Source organism: Stegostoma tigrinum, chromosome 11 (assembly GCF_030684315.1).
Source record: "Stegostoma tigrinum isolate sSteTig4 chromosome 11, sSteTig4.hap1, whole genome shotgun sequence".
Taxonomy (NCBI): Eukaryota; Metazoa; Chordata; class Chondrichthyes; order Orectolobiformes; family Stegostomatidae; genus Stegostoma; species Stegostoma tigrinum.
This window is the reverse complement of record NC_081364.1, coordinates 60154915-60180484: the sequence shown is the minus strand read 5'-3', so window position 1 is coordinate 60180484 and position 25570 is coordinate 60154915. Positions and strand designations below refer to the sequence as shown.

The 25570-nt window shown below is 45.3% G+C and overlaps 1 protein-coding gene across 1 annotated transcript in view; it reads right to left on the bottom strand.

Annotated features, from left to right (window-relative positions):
* The window catches only part of LOC125460134 (protein SSUH2 homolog), a 68033-nt gene extending 42978 nt beyond the window's left edge, over window positions 1-25055 (bottom strand). The window contains exon 1 of the mRNA XM_048547252.2: window positions 24938-25055. Within this exon, the coding sequence (XP_048403209.1) occupies window positions 24938-24962 (25 nt within the window). The 5' untranslated portion in view covers window positions 24963-25055. The remainder of the gene's footprint in view (window positions 1-24937) is intronic.
* Window positions 25056-25570: the final 515 nt, after the last annotated feature.

Sequence of the window (25570 nt, the reverse complement as noted above, 5' to 3'; positions counted from 1 at the left end):
CATGGTCTGTATTCAGTGCTATCAATATTATGATACACGTAGCTAACTGACTGCATTGACTCATTAAAGAGAGACTGTGACTGAAGGTGAGGCAAATATCTTTAAACCAGAAGGTCATATGTAGTGATGGTATGTTACTGTCTCAAAGGCACAGGCATTTCTGGTTGGAAATCTATGCCATAATACAACAAAGAGTGGCTCCTGACACCAGCCCCTTTTATAGAGACAAAATTCCACTATCAATTTCCTCATACTGAGACAGTTCCACTAGCAGTGCCCCTATAGAATGCCCTGTTAATAATACACTTCAGCCCCAATACAGACTCATTTTATCAGACAGTTACAAATTGGTGAGAAAGATTTTTCATCTGATGGTGATTTTGATATCTTAAAGTCTATTAAAAAACGTTAATTTTCTTTTAATGCCCCCAATTTTTTTTACAAGGCAAGGACTTACAAGATTATACATTTCATTGAGAGCAGACAGTCCCCTGCTCCCTTGCCCACTTTTACTCATGAGCCCAAGCTGCAAGTTATTTGACCAGGAAGTAATGTCATGATCGAATCCAATACTGACTGGGCCTTCATTTGCGTACTTGCTTTTGGGAGTGGTAATCAGGGAAAGAACATAACTAATTTCATTTCCTTTTTGCGTGCTAAGAGGATCTGAAAATAATTATAAGCCCCGTTCCTTTCTCAGCTGCCTCTCTGTATGATTTCCTGTTGAGTTGGGGCCTGTCAGGGATTTCCCAAGCAGTTAAAATGATATTGTTTCATTTGCTGCGAGTGGGAACAACTGAGCTGGAACATGTGAGATGCCAGTTAGTTTTAGTCAATTAAGCGAGACTATCGCAGTAATCCTATAGTTTGTACTGTTGGGCACAGCAAATCCGCGGATAACACTGGACAATGTAGTTGCTATCTTGAGTTTAAACATGCACAGAATCATCAGAAGCAGGCTGAAGGAGACATTAACCTTCATGTTACTATCATTATAATCAGCCTTGACATGGTTGTAATGCTGCAGCATTAGAGGTAAGTTTGGGTTTCCTGGCAGATTCTGCATAGATGAGGCAGTCCTAGCAGTGACACATGGCCGCTGTGGTGGAGAGGGCGAGTTTAAGTTTCTGGCGGTGCCAACAGGAGCTGCATCGGTGAGGTGGGCCCAAAACAGACTGGAGGCAGTGGCAGAGCCAAGTTTGGCCAGTGCATCATTGGTGGCGTTTACACTGGCGAGGTCCATCAAGGGCTCATCAGTGATGAGGGTGTCGGTAGAGGCAAGATGGTGCCAAAGTGCGGCTACTTTTGTTTCAGTGGTGGGGGCATGGTGAAGGGGTCCATGCCTGGCCACGAGGCCCATGGTTCCTGATGGAGCACTTAAACAAAAAAGACTGTAAAACTGAGATAACAAAGTGTGAAGCTGGATGAACACAGCAGGCCAAGCAGCGTCTCAGGAGCACACTGTAAAACTGAACACGTTTTCTTTATTTCTTCTATTGTTTTTTTTATTCTTTTACTTCTTCTATTTATTTCTTTCTGCCTTTATATTCTGTGATTTGGTTCATTTTTCTGTGTTTTAAGATGCCGGTGAAGAGTGGTGACTCTATACAACAGGCTTCAGTGTATTTTGTAACAAGATACATGTGACAACAAACAAATCAAATAAATAAATCAAATTAATCAAATAAATCTTATATGCTTTATTTTTCTTTATTTCTTTACTTTTCTCAACTATAGGCTAAGAAGATTGTAGTGCTGAACTCCTTGACTTATTTCTTTATTTTTCTATTTCTGTAACTAAGATTTTGTACCTAGGTTTGTTGGAAGCTACATGGTGCTGTGTGTGGTGACATCGTACACCTTTCACATGGCAATAAAATCTAAATCTAAATCTAAAAAAATCTGAGCCTGTGAGTTTGAAAGCGACGGGCCAAACCTAACTCCAGAAACTTGAGAATGCTGTTGCTATTGTTTCAGTTCTGAGGGATTTTTTAAAAAATCCATTAGTTCACCAGATGTGGGCGTTGCTGTCTGGGCCAGCATTTATTGCCCATCCCTAATTACCCAGCGGGCAGTTAAGAGTCAACCACATTGCTGTGGTGTAGGGCCACAAGTGGGCCAGACTAAATAAGGACAGGAGGGAATCAGGGGTTTTTTCAATTTTAATTAATTCCCATTTTTTTACTGAAATCATAGGTCACCAGATGTTACCTAGATGTGTGGGTTATTAATCTAGCAGCAATACCACCATGCCATTGCCTTGTCATAATGCTTCCCTATTAGAGGTTCTGCCTTTTAGGCCAAAGGTTAAGTCAACTTTCATGCGCTCATTGCTGAAGCACAGTTACTGTGGGTGCGTAAATGAACGCCGCAGTCAAATTGCACCAAACAAGGTTCCACAAACAGTAGTGAGATAAATGGCTAACTGATCTGTTTTAGTTGGGTTGACCGAGGGATAAATGTTGGTAACGGAATGCCATGGATCTCTAATGCAAATATGAGAGGAGAGAATCTCACTTTGACACCTCACATTCATACAATAGAGCTTCCAATAGTGCTGCCTTTCCTAGGTATCTCATTTATACACTGGTTTAGAAAACTGATGGAGATCATGATCTTCAAATTCCCTAGGGAACTGATGTTCTTGGCTATCCGTCAATTCCTAATTCCTTTTATTTTTGTTTCTTGGTGTTGTCTCATAATGATTCCTAAGGCATACACCAACACTTCTTTCATCCCAGCAATGTGAATGATTACAGAGGAGCTATGTTTAAAGTGGCCTGATCCTTTAGGACTACAGCGACTCAAGAAGGCATCTCACCACCATCTCCTCAAGGAAACTAGGGACTGGTAATAAATGCTGGCCCAGCCAATGACGCCCACTTCCCACAAAAGATTTTTTTTAAGAAGTATAACCAAAGGTCATTCAGAATTTATTTGCAATTTGATGAGGGTAGCTTGCAAATTGAATGTGTTTGTCTTCAGTTCTAAAATAACAAAGCATGGAATATCTGTCTGTGCTCCTAAGATGCTGCTTGGCCTGCTGGGTTCATCCAGCTCCACACTTTGTTATCTCGGATTCTCCAGCATCTGCAGTTCCCATTATCTCCAATGGAATGTCTGTTCTTTTCTTTCGCGCATTTTAGCATTTTACTAAACTAAACTGAGCCATATAAATATTGTGGCAGCAGGAATGGGTCAGAGGCTAGGCATTCTGAGGCAACTAACTGACCCCTTCACTTTACAAAGCCTATCCACCATCTGTCAAGGCATAAGGCCCTGGTGTGATGGATTATCTCATCTTGTGAGGTTGAGGGAACACCCCTCCAACATCACCCAAGATGCTCATCGCGAACCGGGACAAAGCAGCTGTACGCATGCACAGTGTCAAAGATAATCTGCATGCATCAACTCCGCATAACAATGCTATCACACATGTACAGTCAGTAAAGCATGCTGAGATATCGTCACTCTCGTACAGCATGTCTACTCCCTTGGCACAATCATTTTGTTTTTTGCCACTCCATCAAATCAAGATAATGGAAACTAGTGAATGGCTCATTGTCCATCTCTCTACCTTTTCTGCGTCTTATGGTGACCTCCAATTTTTTCACCATTTTTCCAAATTGCCCTCAATTTTGCCCGGCTCATGTCTATTCATTCCGAAAGAAATACCTCCAGCAACTACTCTTAGACATTAGAGATATATACAAAATTCTGCTGCAGAAAGTTGACGGTTACATTAGAGATAAGATTAAGTAAAGCCTGGCCTGCTGTGTTCCTCCATCTCCATACTGTTTGTTCTCTCTGACTCCAGCATCGGCAGTTCTTACTATCTCTGAGGCTCATTCTGGAGGTTTTGTTTTACTGGAAACAGCTTACGTTTCATTTCATTGGAAACTAGTGAAAGGAAGCTCTGTAGTTCAGTAAGAATTGGAGCAGCTGGTTTGGTTTTATCAACAATTCCAAGAAAAAAATTGCTGGAGGCAGTTTTGATCTTGACTCTTAGAAAGAGATTGGATGGAAGAGAAAATGTTTGGAGAGGCCTACAATTCCATGAGCTCCATCTCTGTGGCACCTTATTAAAATTCAAAACATGCACACTGTGCCTTGTTTCTCATGCTGTAACCAGCTCTTACTGTATCCTGTACCTGTTCTCTCTCACAGTATGTCCTAACCCTCACCATTCACTGCTCCCTTACAAAGAACCTTACTCTCTCACAATGTACCCAGCTCCTTCATACTGTAACTTTGTCTGTCATGCTATATTGTTCTCCTCTACTGTACATGTACAGTGCCTTTCTGAGAGTTCCCTTTAAGTACACTGATTTCCAGATAGTCCGTTCCAGGTTTATTGCAAGCTACAACCCACAAATCAGTTTACTTGTTGGACAAATCCCTCAACTAGTCGAATTACGTTCAATGATCTAGAACACAGTTCTGAAATAGAACGCCAACTGCAATCCTCTGGTCATTTACAATTTATGCTGTTTCATTCCAATATTGCAACAAGTAGGGGAAGCAATGGCCTAATGGTATTATCACTGGATGGTGAATCCAGAGACCCAGAGTTCGAATCCCGCCATGGCAGATGGTGGAATTTGAATTCAATAACTATCTGGAATTAAAGAGACTAATGATGACCATGAATCCATTGTTGATTATTGGGGTGGTGGGGAACCACCTGGTCCACTAATGACATTTAGGGAAGGAAACTGCCATCCTTACCTGGTCTGGCCTACCCGTGATTCCAGACCCACAGCAATGTGGTTGACTCTGAACTGCCCGATGGGCAATAAATACTAACTAGCCAGCGAGGCTCGCATTCCATGAATGAATAAAGTAAAAAAAAGTCAGTGAGGAGTAGGGTTAATGTTTTGAGTCCAGTGACCCATCATCAGAACTGACAAAGGGCCAGTGGACTCAACATGTTCACTCTGCTTCCCTCTACAAATGTTACTGGACCTTCAGAGTTTCTCCAGCAGTTTCTGTTCTAGTTTCAGATTTCCAGCATCTGCAGTTCTATATTTTTGCTTTTGTCTGATGTAATGCCTGTTTCATAAATCATAATGTGTTTTACTGTTTTAAATAATCTGCCCCTGATAAGATTGGTTATTTGGCCATTGTCATCAACATGACATGGTACATGCCCAGTGGTGGAAAACATTACGCTGATGAAGGTTATCATGCTTCAACAGTCAGCAAGCAAAATATTCTACATGTCGAATACATGACACACATTCTTAAATTGTGCTAAAGTGCTTGAGACAGACGTCAAAATCTTTGGTTTTTACAGCATCACAGCATGTTGAAAAGACAGCTTGCTGGCAAGGAGACAAATCCCTACTGACAGGTCATGTTTACTTGCTTGAGAAAGGCAAGTATTCAGGGTGTTGGCTTGATAGCAAACAAGGGAGGTTCAAAGGCATAAATAATACAGAGTGGAGCTGGAGGAACACAAGCAGGCCAAGCAGCATCAGAGAAGCGGGAAAGCTGACATTTTGGGTCAGAACCATTCTTCAGTCCCAAACCGAAATGTCAGCTTTCCTGTTCCTCTGATGCTGCTTGGCCTGCTGTTCCTTCACTGTGTTATGTCTGACTTCAGCATCTGCAGTTCATATTATCTGAGGCATGTTGTGCAAAAGAAACTCCCCGGTTTAAGTAGTGATACAGCAAACCATCTAACAGAGCTTAAGATGTTTATGCGGTATTAAAAGTTATGGTTTGGATGTGTCCAGTGCAGAAAAATAAACCACTAGAATTTCCTTAACAATTGGGAATAAAGCTCTCGACAGATCTAATGTGCCAGGATTAATAGCTAAAGATCTAAAATAGCATCAAAAGATAGATGGACATTTTAGAAGACCAATTCGGAGTTACATTAACCTCTGTATTCATCAGCTTGTATCCATGTCATTTAAACAGAAGCCTACAAAATATGTAGGTCATTTTGTCAGTGATGCAGATAAAAAGGACTTATTGTGGGTGATTTTTCAGATGGGAATTAGCAAACAGAATTGTTGAACTGCTGGTCATATCCGCCTCTTGACAGTTCTCCAGAGAGATTTTTCTTTTAGACAAAGTGAAGATTTATATCATTCGTGAGCTACTTAGGGTTAGAACATAAGAATGAAGGGATTGTTGCAAGGTGACAACATTTGCAGACCTTCAGTAGAATAAGTAATCATACCAATGCATGAGAAAGTTATGACCTTCTGCATCCGTCAAGAAAATACTCAGCTTTCGATTAATTGTGTAAGATATGGTGGAAAAAATCATTGGCAGAGGGAGCGCACTAGAGCAAAGGCTGAAACATCACCCCAAATATACTGTGCACAAGCAGTCTATTCAAGCTGGCATAAAGATAATGTAGTATCCTGTCAGAATCATGTACATAACCTGTAATCAACAAACCAGAATCTGACAATGTATACAGTGAGTACAAGAGGAGTAAACAATGTTAATCTCATGGAAGACATCCATGTCATCACTTGTCCAGAGCGATGACAAAATTTCCAATTGTCTGTCCTCAGAAAACGGGGGACTCTTTGTTATTGATGAAAGCTGGCACAGGGACAAATACCAATATACTATCCCTGTGAATTGCAAGAAACCATGTGGCCTGGGAAGCCATGATGAAACCTATGAAGGTAAAACCTTAAACCTATTAAGCTTCGTTAAATTCCATATGCAAGGTCAATAGTGCTGGTGTCCAAATACAGTCAATCCACCTGGAAGTCCCAGATGTTGCTGGACTGTCGGTATCAGCATGCTGAAATTTTGTATTAATCACAGTCCATGAACTCTGTAAGACATCAACTACAGAATCAAACCACAGCTGTCTTTTCAAAAAAACACTTGCAGAATTGAATGTAAAGAAAAATTGAATACTTCACTTCCTCCTGAATTAGTGGAACTAAAATCACAGTTTCCTGTTGCGGAGAAAAAAGTAAAGTTGAAGAGGAAAAGGCAATGCAACTAGCACAGCATAAATCTAAACTTGAGAATATCAACTTCAACACGACATCTTTAGGAGGTATACAGAGAAGGTCTCAAAGACAAATATACGAAGAGCTCTGTATCACTAATCCAATGAAAACATTGTAGGTTTGCAGGAAGCTCTCGAACAATTTGCACATAAAACAGGTCAGGCTCAGCAGGAGCAGTTACACAAACATTGGTTTAAACTGAAATCATTACCAGAAAAGAAGACAGCTCTCCAAACGCCCTGAAGATGCATGAAGGAGCTGCTGATCGCTCATGAGACAGAAATAAATGTCATGCAATGATACTGCTGGGAAGGAAGGCAAGTAAGATATAGAGGGAATCGAACATACTGAAGCAGCACTTGGAAGAGGTGCAAGATGTAAAGAAAACTATAAGAAAAAAAGAAGGTGATAAGGCTGGACAGTTATTAGATCAGGGTTAAAACAGAAAATATACTGCCTCAGCAAAAGGTTAAAACTTCTGTAGGATTTGAGTATCTACTTGCAGAGCTAGAAGTTTCAAAATGAATAACACAACAAATGCTAGGCAGATGTGAGCCACTCAAAACAAGCTGAAAAATGAGACCAGTCAAAGCTAATCTGGAACAAATCCTAGCTGTGGTGCATCAGGATAAGCACATTCGGGTATAACAACAACACTGCTAACACAAACAAGAGTAACTGATAATATTAGTGATGAACGTGGTAATCAACAGCACACTCAGAAAATTTCATCATCACAGATCTGGCTGCATCAGTAAATTATCCATAAATTACACACAGACCCATAGGCTTTCCTCTAAATGTAGTCCTTTAAGAGAGTTAATCTTTAATGACTCCATGTGTTTTATACGTAGACAAGTCTGCGCCCCTGCTTATCAGTGAGTTTTGATTTGCAAAGCTGCAATATAGAAACCAGCTGGTTACTGTTACGTCGTTTCATAACTTATAATTGGGTTTACTGTTTTAAATAAACATGGAGTTAAATAATTCCAGATGAATCATTGAATATCAGACAAATAGCATTAGCATGATTCCCTCCATGTTCCTTCATTGTACCTCTGTCACAGACACTGCACATTGCTCCCTCATTGTATTCCATCACTCACACTGTACACTGCGCCATCATTGTACCCTTGTCTCTCACCCTGAACCCTGCTCCATCATTGTACCCTTGTCTCTCACACTGTACACTGCTCCATCATTGTACCCTTGTCTCTCACACTGTACACTGCTCCATCATTGTACCCTTGTCTCTCACACTGTACACTGCTCCATTATTGTACCCTTGTCTCTCACACTGAACACTGCTCCATCATTGTACCCTTGTCTCTCACACTGAACACTGCTCCATCATTGTACCCTTGTCTCTCACACTGTACACTGCTCCATCATTGTACCATTGTCTCTCACCCTGAACCCTGCTCCATCATTGTACCCTTGTCTCTCACACTGTACACTGCTGCATCATTGTACCCTTGTCTCTCACACTGTACACTGCTCCATCATTGTACCCTTGTCTCTCACACTGTACACTGCTCCATCATTGTACCCTTGTCTCTCACACTGTACACTGCTCCATCATTGTACCCTTGTCTCTCACACTGAACACTGCTCCATCATTGTACCCTTGTCTCTCACACTGAACACTGCTCCATCATTGTACCCTTGTCTCTCACACTGTACACTGCTCCATCATTGTACTCCTGTCTCTGACACTGTACACTGCTCCATCATTGTACCCTTGTCTCTCACACCGAACACTGCTCCATCATTGTACCCTTGTCTCTCACACTGTACACTGCTCCATCATTGAACTCCTGTCTCTGACACTGTACACTTCTCCATCATTGAACCCTTGTCTCTCACACTGTACACTGCTCCATCATTGTACCCTTGTCTCTCACACTGTACACTGCTCCATCATTGTACCAATGTCTCTCACACTGTACACTGCTCCATCATTGTACCCTTGTCTCTCACACTGTACACTGCTCCATCATTGTACCCTTGTCTCTCACACTGAACACTGCTCCATCATTGTACCCTTGTCTCTTACACTGTACACTGCTCCATCATTGTACACTTGTCTCTCACACTGAACACTGCTCCATCATTGTACCCTTGTCTCTCACACTGTACACTGCTCCATCATTGTACTCCTGTCTCTGACACTGTACACTGCTCCATCATTGTACCCTTGTCTCTCACACCGAACACTGCTCCATCATTGTATCCTTGAATCTCACACTGTACACTGCTCCATCATTGTACCCTTGTCTCTCACCCTGAACCCTGCTCCATCATTGTACCCTTGTCTCTCACACTGTACACTGCTCCATCATTGTAGCCTTGTCTCTAACACTGAACACTGCTCCATCATTGTACCCTTGTCTCTCACCCTGAACCCTGCTCCATCATTGTACCCTTGTCTCTCACACTGTACACTGCTCCATCATTGTACTCCTGTCTCTGAAACTGTACACTGCTCCATCATTGTACCCTTGTCTCTCACACCGAACACTGCTCCATCATTGTACCCTTGTCTCTCACACTGTACACTGCTCCATCATTGTACCCTTGTCTCTCACACTGAACACTGCTCCATCATTGTACCCTTGTCTCTCACACCGTACACTGCTCCATCATTGTACCCTTGTCTCTCACACGGAACCCTGCTCCATCATTGTACCCTTGTCTCTCACACTGTACACTGCTCCATCATTGTACCCTTGTCTCTCACACTGTACACTGCTCCATCATTGTAGCCTTGTCTCTAACACTGAACACTGCTCCATCATTGTACCCTTGTCTCTCACCCTGAACCCTGCTCCATCATTGTACCCTTGTCTCTCACACTGTACACTGCTCCATCATTGTACTCCTGTCTCTGAAACTGTACACTGCTCCATCATTGTACCCTTGTCTCTCACACCGAACACTGCTCCATCATTGTACCCTTGTCTCTCACCCTGAACCCTGCTCCATCATTGTACCCTTGTCTCTCACACTGAACACTGCTCCATCATTGTACCCTTGTCTCTCACACCGTACACTGCTCCATCATTGTACCCTTGTCTCTCACACGGAACCCTGCTCCATCATTGTACCCTTGTCTCTCACACTGTACACTGCTCCATCATTGTACCCTTGTCTCTCACACTGTACACTGCTCCATCATTGTACCCTTGTCTCTCACACTGTACACTGCTCCATCATTGTACCCTTGTCTCTCACACTGTACACTGCTCCATCATTGTACCCTTGTCTCTCAAACTGTACACTGCTCCATCATTGTACCCTTGTCTCTCACCCTGTACACTGCTCCATCATTGTACCCTTGTCTCTCACACTGTACACTGCTCCATCATTGTACCCTTGTCTCTCACACTGTACACTGCTCCATCATTGTACCAATGTCTCTCACACTGTACACTGCTCCATCATTGTACCCTTGTCTCTCACACTGTACACTGCTCCATCATTGTACCCTTGTCTCTCACACTGTACACTGCTCCATCATTGTACCCTTGTCTCTCACACTGAACACTGCTCCATCATTGTACCCTTGCCTCTTACACTGTACACTGCTCCATCATTGTACACTTGTCTCTCACCCTGAACCCTGCTCCATCATTGTACCCTTGTCTCTCACACTGTACACTGCTCCATCATTGTACCCTTGTCTCTGACACTGTACACTGCTCCATCATTGTACCCTTGTCTCTCACCCTGAACCCTGCTCCATCATTGTACCCTTGTCTCTCACCCTGTACACTGCTCCATCATTGTACCCTTGTCTCTCACACTGTACACTGCTCCATCATTGTACCCTTGTCTCTCACACTGTACACTGCTCCATCATTGTACCCTTGTCTCTCACCCTGTACACAGCTCCATCATTGTACCCTTGTCTCTCACACTGTACACTGCTCCATCATTGTACCCTTGTCTCTCACACTGAACACTGCTCCATCATTGTACCCTTGTCTCTCACACTGTACACTGCTCCATCATTGTACTCCTGTCTCTGACACTGTACACTGCTCCATCATTGTACCCTTGTCTCTCACACCGAACACTGCTCCATCATTGTACCCTTGTCTCTCACCCTGTACACTGCTCCATCATTGTACCCTTGTCTCTCACCCTGTACACTGCTCCATCATTGTACCCTTGTCTCTCACACTGTACACTGCTCCATCATTGTACCCTTGTCTCTCACACTGTACACTGCTCCATCATTGTACCAATGTCTCTCACACTGTACACTGCTCCATCATTGTACCCTTGTCTCTCACACTGTACACTGCTCCATCATTGTACCCTTGTCTCTCACACTGTACACTGCTCCATCATTGTACCCTTGTCTCTCACACTGAACACTGCTCCATCATTGTACCCTTGCCTCTTACACTGTACACTGCTCCATCATTGTACACTTGTCTCTCACCCTGAACCCTGCTCCATCATTGTACCCTTGTCTCTCACACTGTACACTGCTCCATCATTGTACCCTTGTCTCTGACACTGTACACTGCTCCATCATTGTACCCTTGTCTCTCACCCTGAACCCTGCTCCATCATTGTACCCTTGTCTCTCACCCTGTACACTGCTCCATCATTGTACCCTTGTCTCTCACACTGTACACTGCTCCATCATTGTACCCTTGTCTCTCACACTGTACACTGCTCCATCATTGTACCCTTGTCTCTCACCCTGTACACAGCTCCATCATTGTACCCTTGTCTCTCACACTGTACACTGCTCCATCATTGTACCCTTGTCTCTCACACTGAACACTGCTCCATCATTGTACCCTTGTCTCTCACACTGTACACTGCTCCATCATTGTACCTTTGTCTCTCACGCTGTTCACTGCTCCATCATTGTACCCTTGTCTCTCACCCTGAACCCTGCTCCATCATTGTACACTTGTCTCTCACACTGAACACTGCTCCATCATTGTACCCTTGTCTCTCACCCTGTACACTGCTCCATCATTGTACCCTTGTCTCTCACACTGTACACTGCTCCATCATTGTACCCTTGTCTCTCTCACTGAACACTGCTCCATCATTGTACCCTTGTCTCTCACCCTGTACACTGCTCCATCATTGTGCCCTTGACTCTCACACTGTACACTGCTCCATCATTGTACCATTGTCTCTCACCCTGAACCCTGCTCCATCATTGTACCCTTGTCTCTCACACTGTACACTGCTCCATCATTGTACCCTTGTCTCTCACACTGTACACTGCTCCATCATTGTACCCTTGTCTCTCACACTGTACACTGCTCCATCATTGTACCCTTGTCTCTCACACTGTACACTGCTCCATCATTGTACCCTTGTCTCTCACACTGAACACTGCTCCATCATTGTACCCATGTCTCTCACACTGAACACTGCTCCATCATTGTACCCTTGTCTCTGACACTGTACACTGCTCCATCATTGTACTCCTGTCTCTGACACTGTACACTGCTCCATCATTGTACCCTTGTCTCTCACACCGAACACTGCTCCATCATTGTACCCTTGTCTCTCACACTGTACACTGCTCCATCATTGAACTCCTGTCTCTGACACTGTACACTTCTCCATCATTGTACACTTGTCTCTCACACTGTACACTGCTCCATCATTGTACCAATGTCTCTCACACTGTACACTGCTCCATCATTGTACCCTTGTCTCTCACACTGTACACTGCTCCATCATTGTACCCTTGTCTCTCACACTGTACACTGCTCCATCATTGTACCCTTGTCTCTCACACTGAAAACTGCTCCATCATTGTACCCTTGTCTCTCACACTGTACACTGCTCCATCATTGTACCCTTGTCTCTCACACTGAACACTGCTCCATCATTGTACCCTTGTCTCTCACCCTGAACCCTGCTCCATCATTGTACCAATGCCTCTCACACTGTACACTGCTCCATCATTGTACTCCTGTCTCTGACACTGTACACTGCTCCATCATTGTACCCTTGTCTCTCACACCAACCACTGCTCCATCATTGTACCCTTGTCTCTCACGCTGTACACTGCTCCATCATTGTACCCTTGTCTCTCACACTGAACACTGCTCCATCATTGTACCCTTGTCTCTTACACTGTACACTGCTCCATCATTGTACACTTGTCTCTCACCCTGAACCCTGCTCCATCATTGTACCCTTGTCTCTCACACTGTACACTGCTCCATCATTTTACCCTTGTCTCTGACACTGTACACTGCTCCATCATTGTACCCTTGTCTCTCACCCTGAACCCTGCTCCATCATTGTACCCTTGTCTCTCACCCTGTACACTGCTCCATCATTGTACCCTTGTCACTCACACTGTACACTGCTCCATCATTGTACCCTTGTCTCTCACACTGTACACTGCTCCATCATTGTACCCTTGTCTCTCACCCTGTACACTGCTCCATCATTGTACCCTTGTCTCTCACACTGTACACTGCTCCATCATTGTACCCTTGTCTCTCACACTGAACACTGCTCCATCATTGTACCCTTGTCTCTCACACTGTACACTGCTCCATCATTGTACCTTTGTCTCTCACGCTGTACACTGCTCCATCATTGTACCCTTGTCTCTCACCCTGAACCCTGCTCCATCATTGTACCCTTGTCTCTCACACTGAACACTGCTCCATCATTGTACCCTTGTCTCTCACCCTGTACACTGCTCCATCATTGTACCCTTGTCTCTCACACTGTACACTGCTCCATCATTGTACCCTTGTCTCTCACACGGTACACTGCTCCATCATTGTACCCTTGTCTCTCACACTGTACACTGCTCCATCATTGTACCCTTGTCTCTCACCCTGTACACTGCTCCATCATTGTACCCTTGTCTCTCACCCTGAACCCTGCTCCATCATTGTACCCTTGTCTCTCACACTGTACACTGCTCCATCATTGTACTCCTGTCTCTGACACTGTACACTGCTCCATCATTGTACCCTTGTCTCTCACACCGAACACTGCTCCATCATTGTACCCTTGTCTCTCACACTGTACACTGCTCCATCATTGTACCCTTGTCTCTCACCCTGAACCCTGGTCCATCATTGTACCCTTGTCTCTCACACTGAACACTGCTCCATCATTGTACCCTTGTCTCTCACACCGTACACTGCTCCATCATTGTACCCTTGTCTCTCACCCTGAACCCTGCTCCCTCATTGTACCCTTGTCTCTCACACTGTACACTGCTCCATCATTGTACCCTTGTCTCTCACACTGTACACTGCTCCATCATTGTACCCTTGTCTCTCACACTGTACACTGCTCCATCATTGTACCCTTGTCTCTCATACTGTACACTGCTCCATCATTGTACCCTTGTCTCTCACACTGTACACTGCTCCATCATTGTAACCTTGTCTCTCACACTGAACACTGCTCCATCATTGTACCCTTGTCTCTCTCACTGAACACTGCTCCATCATTGTACCCTTGTCTCTCACCCTGTACACTGCTCCATCATTGTGCCCTTGACTCTCACACTGTACACTGCTCCATCATTGTACCATTGTCTCTCACCCTGAACCCTGCTCCATCATTGTACCCTTGTCTCTCACACTGTACACTGCTCCATCATTGTACCCTTGTCTCTCACACTGTACACTGCTCCATCATTGTACCCTTGTCTCTCACACTGTACACTGCTCCATCATTGTACCCTTGTCTCTCACACTGAACACTGCTCCATCATTGTACCCATGTCTCTCACACTGAACACTGCTCCATCATTGTACCCTTGTCTCTCACACTGTACACTGCTCCATCATTGTACTCCTGTCTCTGACACTGTACACTGCTCCATCATTGTACCCTTGTCTCTCACACCGAACACTGCTCCATCATTGTACCATTGTCTGTCACACTGTACACTGCTCCATCATTGAACTCCTGTCTCTGACACTGTACACTTCTCCATCATTGTACACTTGTCTCTCACACTGTACACTGCTCCATCATTGTACCAATGTCTCTCACACTGTACACTGCTCCATCATTGTACCCTTGTCTCTCACACTGTACACTGCTCCATCATTGTACCCTTGTCTCTCACACTGTACACTGCTCCATCATTGTACCCTTGTCTCTCACACTGAAAACTGCTCCATCATTGTACCCTTGTCTCTCACACTGTACACTGCTCCATCATTGTACCCTTGTCTCTCACACTGAACACTGCTCCATCATTGTACCCTTGTCTCTCACCCTGAACCCTGCTCCATCATTGTACCAATGTCTCTCACACTGTACACTGCTCCATCATTGTACTCCTGTCTCTGACACTGTACACTGCTCCATCATTGTACCCTTGTCTCTCACACCAAACACTGCTCCATCATTGTACCCTTGTCTCTCACGCTGTACACTGCTCCATCATTGTACCCTTGTCTCTCACCCTGAACCCTGCTCCATCATGGTACCCTTGTCTCTCACACTGTACACTGCTCCATCATTGTACCCTTATCTCTCACACCGTACACTGCTCCATCATTGTACCCTTGTCTCTCACCCTGAACCCTGCTCCATCATTGTACCCTTGTCTCTCACACTGTACACTGCTCCATCATTGTACCCTTGTCTCTCACACTGTACACTGCTCCATCATTGTACCCTTGTCTCTCACACTGTACACTGCTCCATCATTGTACCCTTGTCTCTCACACTGTACACTGCTCCATCATTGTACCCTTGTCTCTCAAACTGTACACTGCTCCATCATTGTACCCTTGTCTCTCACACTGAACACTGCTCCATCATTGTACCCTTGTCTCTCACACTGTACACTGCTCCATCATTGTACCCTTGTCTCTCACACTGTACACTGCTCCATCATTGTACCCTTGTCTCTCACACTGAACACTGCTCCATCATTGTACCCTTGTCTCTCACCCTGTACACTGCTCCATCATTGTACCCTTGTCTCTCACACTGAACACTGCTCCATCATTGTACCCTTGTCTCTCACCCTGTACACTGCTCCATCATTGTACCCTTGTCACTCACACTGTACACTGCTCCATCATTGTACCCTTGTCTCTCACCCTGTACACTGCTCCATCATTGTACCCTTGTCTCTCACACTGTACACTGCTCCATCATTGTACCCTTGTCTCTCACACTGAACACTGCTCCATCATTGTACCCTTGTCTCTCACCCTGAACCCTGCTCCATCATTGTACCCTTGTCTCTCACACTGTACACTGCTCCATCATTGTACCCTTGTCTCTCACACTGTACACTGCTCCATCATTGTACCCTTGTCTCTCACACTGTACACAGCTCCATCATTGTACCCTTGTCTCTCACACTGTACACTGCTCCATCATTGTACCCTTGTCTCTCACCCTGTACACTGCTCCATCATTGTACCCTTGTCTCTCACACTGTACACTGCTCCATCATTGTACCCTTGTCTCTCACACTGTACACTGCTCCATCATTGTACCCTTGTCTCTCAAACTGTACACTGCTCCATCATTGTACCCTTGTCTCTCACCCTGTACACTGCTCCATCATTGTACCCTTGTCTCTCACACTGTACACTGCTCCATCATTGTACCCTTGTCTCTCACACTGAACACTGCTCCATCATTGTACCCTTGTCTCTCACCCTGTCCACTGCTCCATCATTGTACCCTTGTCTCTCACACTGAACACTGCTCCATCATTGTACCCTTGTCTCTCACCCTGTACACAGCTCCATCATTGTACCCTTGTCTCTCACCCTGTACACTGCTCCATCATTGTACCCTTGTCTCTCACACTGAACACTGCTCCATCATTGTACCCTTGTCTCTCACACTGAACACTGCTCCATTATTGTACCCTTGTCTCTCACCCTGAACCCTGCTCCATCATTGTACCCTTGTCTCTCACACTGTACACTGCTCCATCATTCTACCCTTGTCTCTCACACTGTACACTGCTCCATCATTGTACCCTTGTCTCTCACACTGTACACAGCTCCATCATTGTACCCTTGTCTCTCACACTGTACACTGCTCCATCATTGTACCCTTGTCACTCACCCTGTACACTGCTCCATCATTGTACCCTTGTCTCTCACACTGTACACTGCTCCATCATTGTACCTTTGTCTCTCACACTGTACACTGCTCCATCATTGTACCCTTGTCTCTCACACTTAACACTGCTCCATCATTGTACCCTTGTCTCTCACCCTGAACCCTGCTCCATCATTGTACCCTTGTCTCTCACACTGTACACTGCTCCATCATTGTACCTTTGTCTCTCACGCTGTACACTGCTCCATCATTGTACCCTTGTCTCTCACCCTGTACACTGCTCCATCATTGTACCCTTGTCTCTCACCCTGAACCCTGCTCCATCATTGTACCCTTGTCTCTCACACTGTACACTGCTCCATCATTGTACTCCTGTCTCTGACACTGTACACTGCTCCATCATTGTGCCCTTGTCTCTCACACCGAACACTGCTCCATCATTGTACCTTTGTCTCTCACACTGTACACTGCTCCATCATTGTACCCTTGTCTCTCACCCTGAACCCTGCTCCATCATTGTACCCTTGTCTCTCACACTGTACACTGCTCCATCATTGTACCCTTGTCTCTCACACCGTTCACTGCTCCATCATTGTACCCTTGTCTCTCACACTGAACACTGCTCCATCATTGTACCCTTGTCTCTCACACCGTACACTGCTCCATCATTGTACCCTTGTCTCTCACCCTGAACCCTGCTCCCTCATTGTACCCTTGTCTCTCACACTGTACACTGCTCCATCATTGTACCCTTGTCTCTCACACTGTACACTGCTCCATCATTGTACCCTTGTCTCTCACACTGTACACTGCTCCATCATTGTACCCTTGTCTCTCATACTGTACACTGCTCCATCATTGTACCCTTGTCTCTCACACTGTACACTGCTCCATCATTGTAACCTTGTCTCTCACACTGAACACTGCTCCATCATTGTACCCTTGTCTCTCTCACTGAACACTGCTCCATCATTGTACCCTTGTCTCTCACCCTGTACACTGCTCCATCATTGTGCCCTTGACTCTCACACTGTACACTGCTCCATCATTGTACCATTGTCTCTCACCCTGAACCCTGCTCCATCATTGTACCCTTGTCTCTCACACTGTACACTGCTCCATCATTGTACCCTTGTCTCTCACACTGTACACTGCTCCATCATTGTACCCTTGTCTCTCACACTGTACACTGCTCCATCATTGTACCCTTGTCTCTCACACTGTACACTGCTCCATCATTGTACCCTTGTCTCTCACACTGAACACTGCTCCATCATTGTACCCATGTCTCTCACACTGAACACTGCTCCATCATTGTACCCTTGTCTCTGACACTGTACACTGCTCCATCATTGTACTCCTGTCTCTGACACTGTACACTGCTCCATCATTGTACCCTTGTCTCTCACACCGAACACTGCTCCATCATTGTACCCTTGTCTCTCACACTGTACACTGCTCCATCATTGAACTCCTGTCTCTGACACTGTACACTTCTCCATCATTGTACACTTGTCTCTCACACTGTACACTGCTCCATCATTGTACCAATGTCTCTCACACTGTACACTGCTCCATCATTGTACCCTTGTCTCTCACACTGTACACTGCTCCATCATTGTACCCTTGTCTCTCACACTGTACACTGCTCCATCATTGTACCCTTGTCTCTCACACTGAAAACTGCTCCATCATTGTACCCTTGTCTCTCACACTGTACACTGCTCCATCATTGTACCCTTGTCTCTCACACTGAACACTGCTCCATCATTGTACCCTTGTCTCTCACCCTGAACCCTGCTCCATCATTGTACCAATGTCTCTCACACTGTACACTGCTCCATCATTGTACTCCTGTCTCTGACACTGTACACTGCTCCATCATTGTACCCTTGTCTCTCACACCAAACACTGCTCCATCATTGTACCCTTGTCTCTCACGCTGTACACTGCTCCATCATTGTACCCTTGTCTCTCACCCTGAACCCTGCTCCATCATGGTACCCTTGTCTCTCACACTGTACACTGCTCCATCATTGTACCCTTATCTCTCACACCGTACACTGCTCCATCATTGTACCCTTGTCTCTCACCCTGAACCCTGCTCCATCATTGTACCCGTGTCTCTCACACTGTACACTGCTCCATCATTGTACCCTTGTCTCTCACACTGTACACTGCTCCATCATTGTACCCTTGTCTCTCACACTGTACACTGCTCCATCATTGTACCCTTGTCTCTCACACTGTACACTGCTCCATCATTGTACCCTTGTCTCTCAAACTGTACACTGCTCCATCATTGTACCCTTGTCTCTCACACTGAACACTGCTCCATCATTGTACCCTTGTCTCTCACACTGTACACTGCTCCATCATTGTACCCTTGTCTCTCACACTGTACACTGCTCCATCATTGTACCCTTGTCTCTCACACTGAACACTGCTCCATCATTGTACCCTTGTCTCTCACCCTGTACACTGCTCCATCATTGTACCCTTGTCTCTCACACTGAACACTGCTCCATCATTGTACCCTTGTCTCTCACCCTGTACACTGCTCCATCATTGTACCCTTGTCTCTCACACTGAACACTGCTCCATCATTGTACCCTTGTCTCTCACACTGAACACTGCTCCATCATTGTACCCTTGTCTCTCACCCTGAACCCTGCTCCATCATTGTACCCTTGTCTCTCACACTGTACACTGCTCCATCATTGTACCCTTGTCTCTCACACTGTACACTGCTCCATCATTGTACCCTTGTCTCTCACACTGTACACAGCTCCATCATTGTACCCTTGTCTCTCACACTGTACACTGCTCCATCATTGTACCCTTGTCTCTCACCCTGTACACTGCTCCATCATTGTACCCTTGTCTCTCACACTGTACACTGCTCCATCATTGTACCCTTGTCTCTCACACTGTACACTGCTCCATCATTGTACCCTTGTCTCTCAAACTGTACACTGCTCCATCATTGTACCCTTGTCTCTCACCCTGTACACTGCTCCATCATTGTACCCTTGTCTCTCACACTGTACACTGCTCCATCATTGTACCCTTGTCTCTCACACTGAACACTGCTCCATCATTGTACCCTTGTCTCTCACACTGAACACTGCTCCATCATTGTACCCTTGTCTCTCACCCTGTACACTGCTCCATCATTGTACCCTTGTCTCTCACCCTGTACACTGCTCCATCATTGTACCCTTGTCTCTCACACTGAACACTGCTCCATCATTGTACCCTTGTCTCTCACACTGAACACTGCTCCATCATTGTACCCTTGTCTCTCACCCTGAACCCTGCTCCATCATTGTACCCTTGTCTCTCACACGGTACACTGCTCCATCATTGTACCCTTGTCTCTCACACTGTACACTGCTCCATCATTGTACCCTTGTCTCTCACACTGTACACAGCTCCATCATTGTACCCTTGTCTCTCACACTGTACACTGCTCCATCATTGTACCCTTGTCACTCACCCTGTACACTGCTCCATCATTGTACCCTTGTCTCTCACACTGTACACTGCTCCATCATTGTACCCTTGTCTCTCACACTGTACACTGCTCCATCATTGTACCCTTGTCTCTCACACTTAACACTGCTCCATCATTGTACCCTTGTCTCTCACCCTGAACCCTGCTCCATCATTGTACCCTTGTCTCTCACACTGTACACTGCTCCATCATTGTACCTTTGTCTCTCACGCTGTACACTGCTCCATCATTGTACCCTTGTCTCTCACCCTGTACACTGCTCCATCATTGTACCCTTGTCTCTCACCCTGAACCCTGCTCCATCATTGTACCCTTGTCTCTCACACTGTACACTGCTCCATCATTGTACTCCTGTCTCTGACACTGTACACTGCTCCATCATTGTACCCTTGTCTCTCACACCGAACACTGCTCCATCATTGTACCTTTGTCTCTCACACTGTACACTGCTCCATCATTGTACCCTTGTCTCTCACCCTGAACCCTGCTCCATCATTGTACCCTTGTCTCTCACACTGAACACTGCTCCATCATTGTACCCTTGTCTCTCACACCGTTCACTGCTCCATCATTGTACCCTTGTCTCTCACCCTGAACCCTGCTCCCTCATTGTACCCTTGTCTCTCACACTGTACACTGCTCCATCATTGTACCCTTGTCTCTCACACTGTACACTGCTCCATCATTGTACCCTTGTCTCTCACACTGTACACTGCTCCATCATTGTACCCTTGTCTCTCACACTGTACACTGCTCCATCATTGTACCCTTGTCTCTCAAACTGTACACTGCTCCATCATTGTACCCTTGTCTCTCACCCTGTACACTGCTCCATCATTGTACCCTTGTCTCTCACACTGTACACTGCTCCATCATTGTACCCTTGTCTCTCACACTGAACACTGCTCCATCATTGTACCCTTGTCTCTCACCCTGTACACTGCTCCATCATTGTACCCTTGTCTCTCACACTGAACACTGCTCCATCATTGTACCCTTGTCTCTCACCCTGTACACTGCTCCATCATTGTACCCTTGTCTCTCACACTGTACACTGCTCCATCATTGTACCCTTGTCTCTCACCCTGTACACTGCTCCATCATTGTACCCTTGTCTCTCACACTGAACACTGCTCCATCATTGTACCCTTGTCTCTCACACTGAACACTGCTCCATCATTGTACCCTTGTCTCTCACCCTGAACCCTGCTCCATCATTGTACCCTTGTCTCTCACACTGAACACTGCTCCATCATTGTACCCTTGTCTCTCACCCTGTACACTGCTCCATCATTGTACCCTTGTCTCTCACACTGTACACTGCTCCATCATTGTACCCTTGTCTCTCACACTGTACACTGCTCCATCATTGTACCCTTGTCTCTCACACTGTACACTGCTCCATCATTGTACCCTTGTCTCTCACACTGTACACTGCTCCATCATTGTACCCTTGTCTCTCACCCTGTACACTGCTCCATCATTGTACCCTTGTCTCTCACACTGTACACTGCTACATCATTGTACCCTTGTCTCTCACACTGTACACTGCTCCATCATTGTACCCTTGTCTCTCACCCTGTACACTGCTCCATCATTGTACCCTTGTCTCCCACACTGTACACTGCTCCTTCATTGTACCCTTGTCTCTCACACTGTACACTGCTCCATCATTGTACCCTTGTCTCTCACACTGAACACTGCTCCATCATTGTACCCTTGTCTCTCACCCTGAACCCTGCTCCATCATTGTACCCTTGTCTCTCACACTGTACACTGCTCCATCATTGTACCCTTGTCTCTCACACTGAACACTGCTCCATCTTTGTACCCTTGTCTCTCACCCTGAACCCTGCTCCATCATTGTACCCTTGTCTCTCACACTGAACACTGCTCCATCATTGTACCCTTGTCTCTCACCCTGTACACTGCTCCATCATTGTACCCTTGTCTCTCACACTGTACACTGCTCCATCATTGTACCCTTGTCTCTCACACTGTACACTGCTCCATCATTGTACCCTTGTCTCTCACACTGTACTTAGCTCCATCATTGTACCCTTGTCTCTCACACTGTACTTAGCTCCATCATTGTACCCTTGTCTCTCACCCTGAACCCTGCTCGATCATTGTACCCTTGTCTCTCACACTGTACACTGCTCCATCATTGTACCCTTGTCTCTCACCCTGTACACTGCTCCATCATTGTACCCTTGTCTCTCACACTGAACACTGCTCCATCATTGTACCCTTGTCTCTCACACTGAACACTGCTCCATCATTGTACCCTTGTCTCTCACCCTGAACCCTGCTCCATCATTGTACCCTTGTCTCTCACACTGAACACTGCTCCATCATTGTACCCTTGTCTCTCACCCTGTACACTGCTCCATCATTGTACCCTTGTCTCTCACACTGTACACTGCTCCATCATTGTACCCTTGTCTCTCACACTGTACACTGCTCCATCATTGTACCCTTGTCTCTCACACTGTACACTGCTCCATCATTGTACCCTTGTCTCTCACACTGTACACTGCTCCATCATTGTACCCTTGTCTCTCACCCTGTACACTGCTCCATCATTGTACCCTTGTCTCTCACACTGTACACTGCTCCATCATTGTACCCTTGTCTCTCACACTGTACACTGCTCCATCATTGTACCCTTGTCTCTCACCCTGTACACTGCTCCATCATTGTACCCTTGTCTCCCACACTGTACACTGCTCCTTCATTGTACCCTTGTCTCTCACACTGTACACTGCTCCATCATTGTACCCTTGTCTCTCACACTGAACACTGCTCCATCATTGTACCCTTGTCTCTCACCCTGAACCCTGCTCCATCATTGTACCCTTGTCTCTCACACTGTACACTGCTCCATCATTGTACCCTTGTCTCTCACACTGAACACTGCTCCATCTTTGTACCCTTGTCTCTCACCCTGAACCCTGCTCCATCATTGTACCCTTGTCTCTCACACTGAACACTGCTCCATCATTGTACCCTTGTCTCTCACCCTGTACACTGCTCCATCATTGTACCCTTGTCTCTCACACTGTACACTGCTCCATCATTGTACCCTTGTCTCTCACACTGTACACTGCTCCATCATTGTACCCTTGTCTCTCACACTGTACACTGCTCCATCATTGTACCCTTGTCTCTCACACTGTACTTAGCTCCATCATTGTACCCTTGTCTCTCACCCTGAACCCTGCTCGATCATTGTACCCTTGTCTCTCACACTGAACACTGCTCCATCATTGTACCCTTGTCTCTCACACTGAACACTGCTCCATCATTGTACCCTTGTCTCTCACACCGAACACTGCTCCATCATTGTACCCTTGTCTCTCACACTGTACACTGCTCCATCATTGTACCCTTGTCTCTCACACTGTACACTGCTCCATCATTGTACCCTTGTCTCTCACACTGTACACTGCTCCATCATTGTACCCTTGTCTCTCACACTGTACACTGCTCCATCATTGTACTCCTGTCTCTGACACTGTACACTGCTCCATCATTGTACCCTTGTCTCTCACACCGAACACTGCTCCATCATTGTACCCTTGTCTCTCACACTGTACACTGCTCCATCATTGTACTCCTGTCTCTGACACTGTACGCTGCTCCTTCATGTATCTGGTTGTTATCAAAGTATTGTTTATGCGAGTTAATTGACAGCCGCGTTGCCTTGACCACAAAACAGCTCCAGTTCCAAAGTACATCATTGGTTTTATCATACTTTGAGCCACCTAGTTGATATTGAAAAAGTCCAGGTCGTTCATTCTCCCTAAAACTGATTCACCTTGGATTCCTTGCGGGAGTCACTGGACTGCCAGGATCCCAGTTGGGAAACATCTGCCCAATTCTCTGCCTGGTCCGGACACAGAAGCCTGCAGCTGGTGTACTGAATTTAAACCTCTCCCAAGACCTCCAGAAACCATTCTACACAACCAGATTCTGGAATCACTCAAGTCACTGTCTGAAAACTGCTGTTTACTGCAGGCTGAGAGCCATATTCAAAATTTGACAAATGTGCCCCAAACAGTGAAAATCATTTTGATTAAACTTCTGCTTCTGTCTGAGGCCCTTTTGAAACTTTCTTTTTGTGCCTGAAGTATTTGGAGCTTTGAGAACTGTCTGCTGCAAAAACACAAAAATCTAAGTGTTCGCACACTGTCAACCATGTTGTTCAGTCTGACTACATTGTTTCCGGAGGCCCCTTGTTGTTTTGCTGAGAACATTAGTAAGATGGCACTGTAGGTCACACAGAACGAACAAGAACACGTACTTTTCCACTATAATTACAGGCTGTGAGCACAAATATAAACCAATGCTGACTTACATGGTTCTGCTTGTTGAGGATCCATGCTTCCTCAGCTTAAACATTCATGTTGAAAATAAAGATCGCTCATCAAAGAAATGGTCAGGAATGTAAAGTTAGCTGTTTTGAATGCAAGTGAATGTTGACTCAATGACTCCCTCTTCAGCACAATGTAAGATATATCAGATGGTCAGGGCTACATTAAAATTGACTACTTACATTGAATCAAATTGAATCATTTATTGTCACATGTATTCAATATAAAATAGAATTTGATTTATATAAAATGGCCATGGATATAAACACCCATACCTTCACGATGATGGGCAGCCTCAGGGTCATTGTGAAAATGGCACCAGTTGCCAACATCTAGAATTTCCGCCACTTAATAAGGGTCCCACCATTTTCATAGTGGGAGAAAAGTGACACTTTATCTTATGGTTTAAGCAATTACTAAACTGCACATTCAGAAATCAATCTGGAGGATATTGTAGTCTGTGGGCACCTGCACATGCACTGGCCCTGAGACTGCCTGATCCTTATATCTCAAAAATTTGCTTAATATAGTATAATCCTCCCTTACATCTATGCATTGTAGATTATCGAATGCAGCTGTCGATTGCAGTATCTTATCTCTTCAATTGACTATCATAG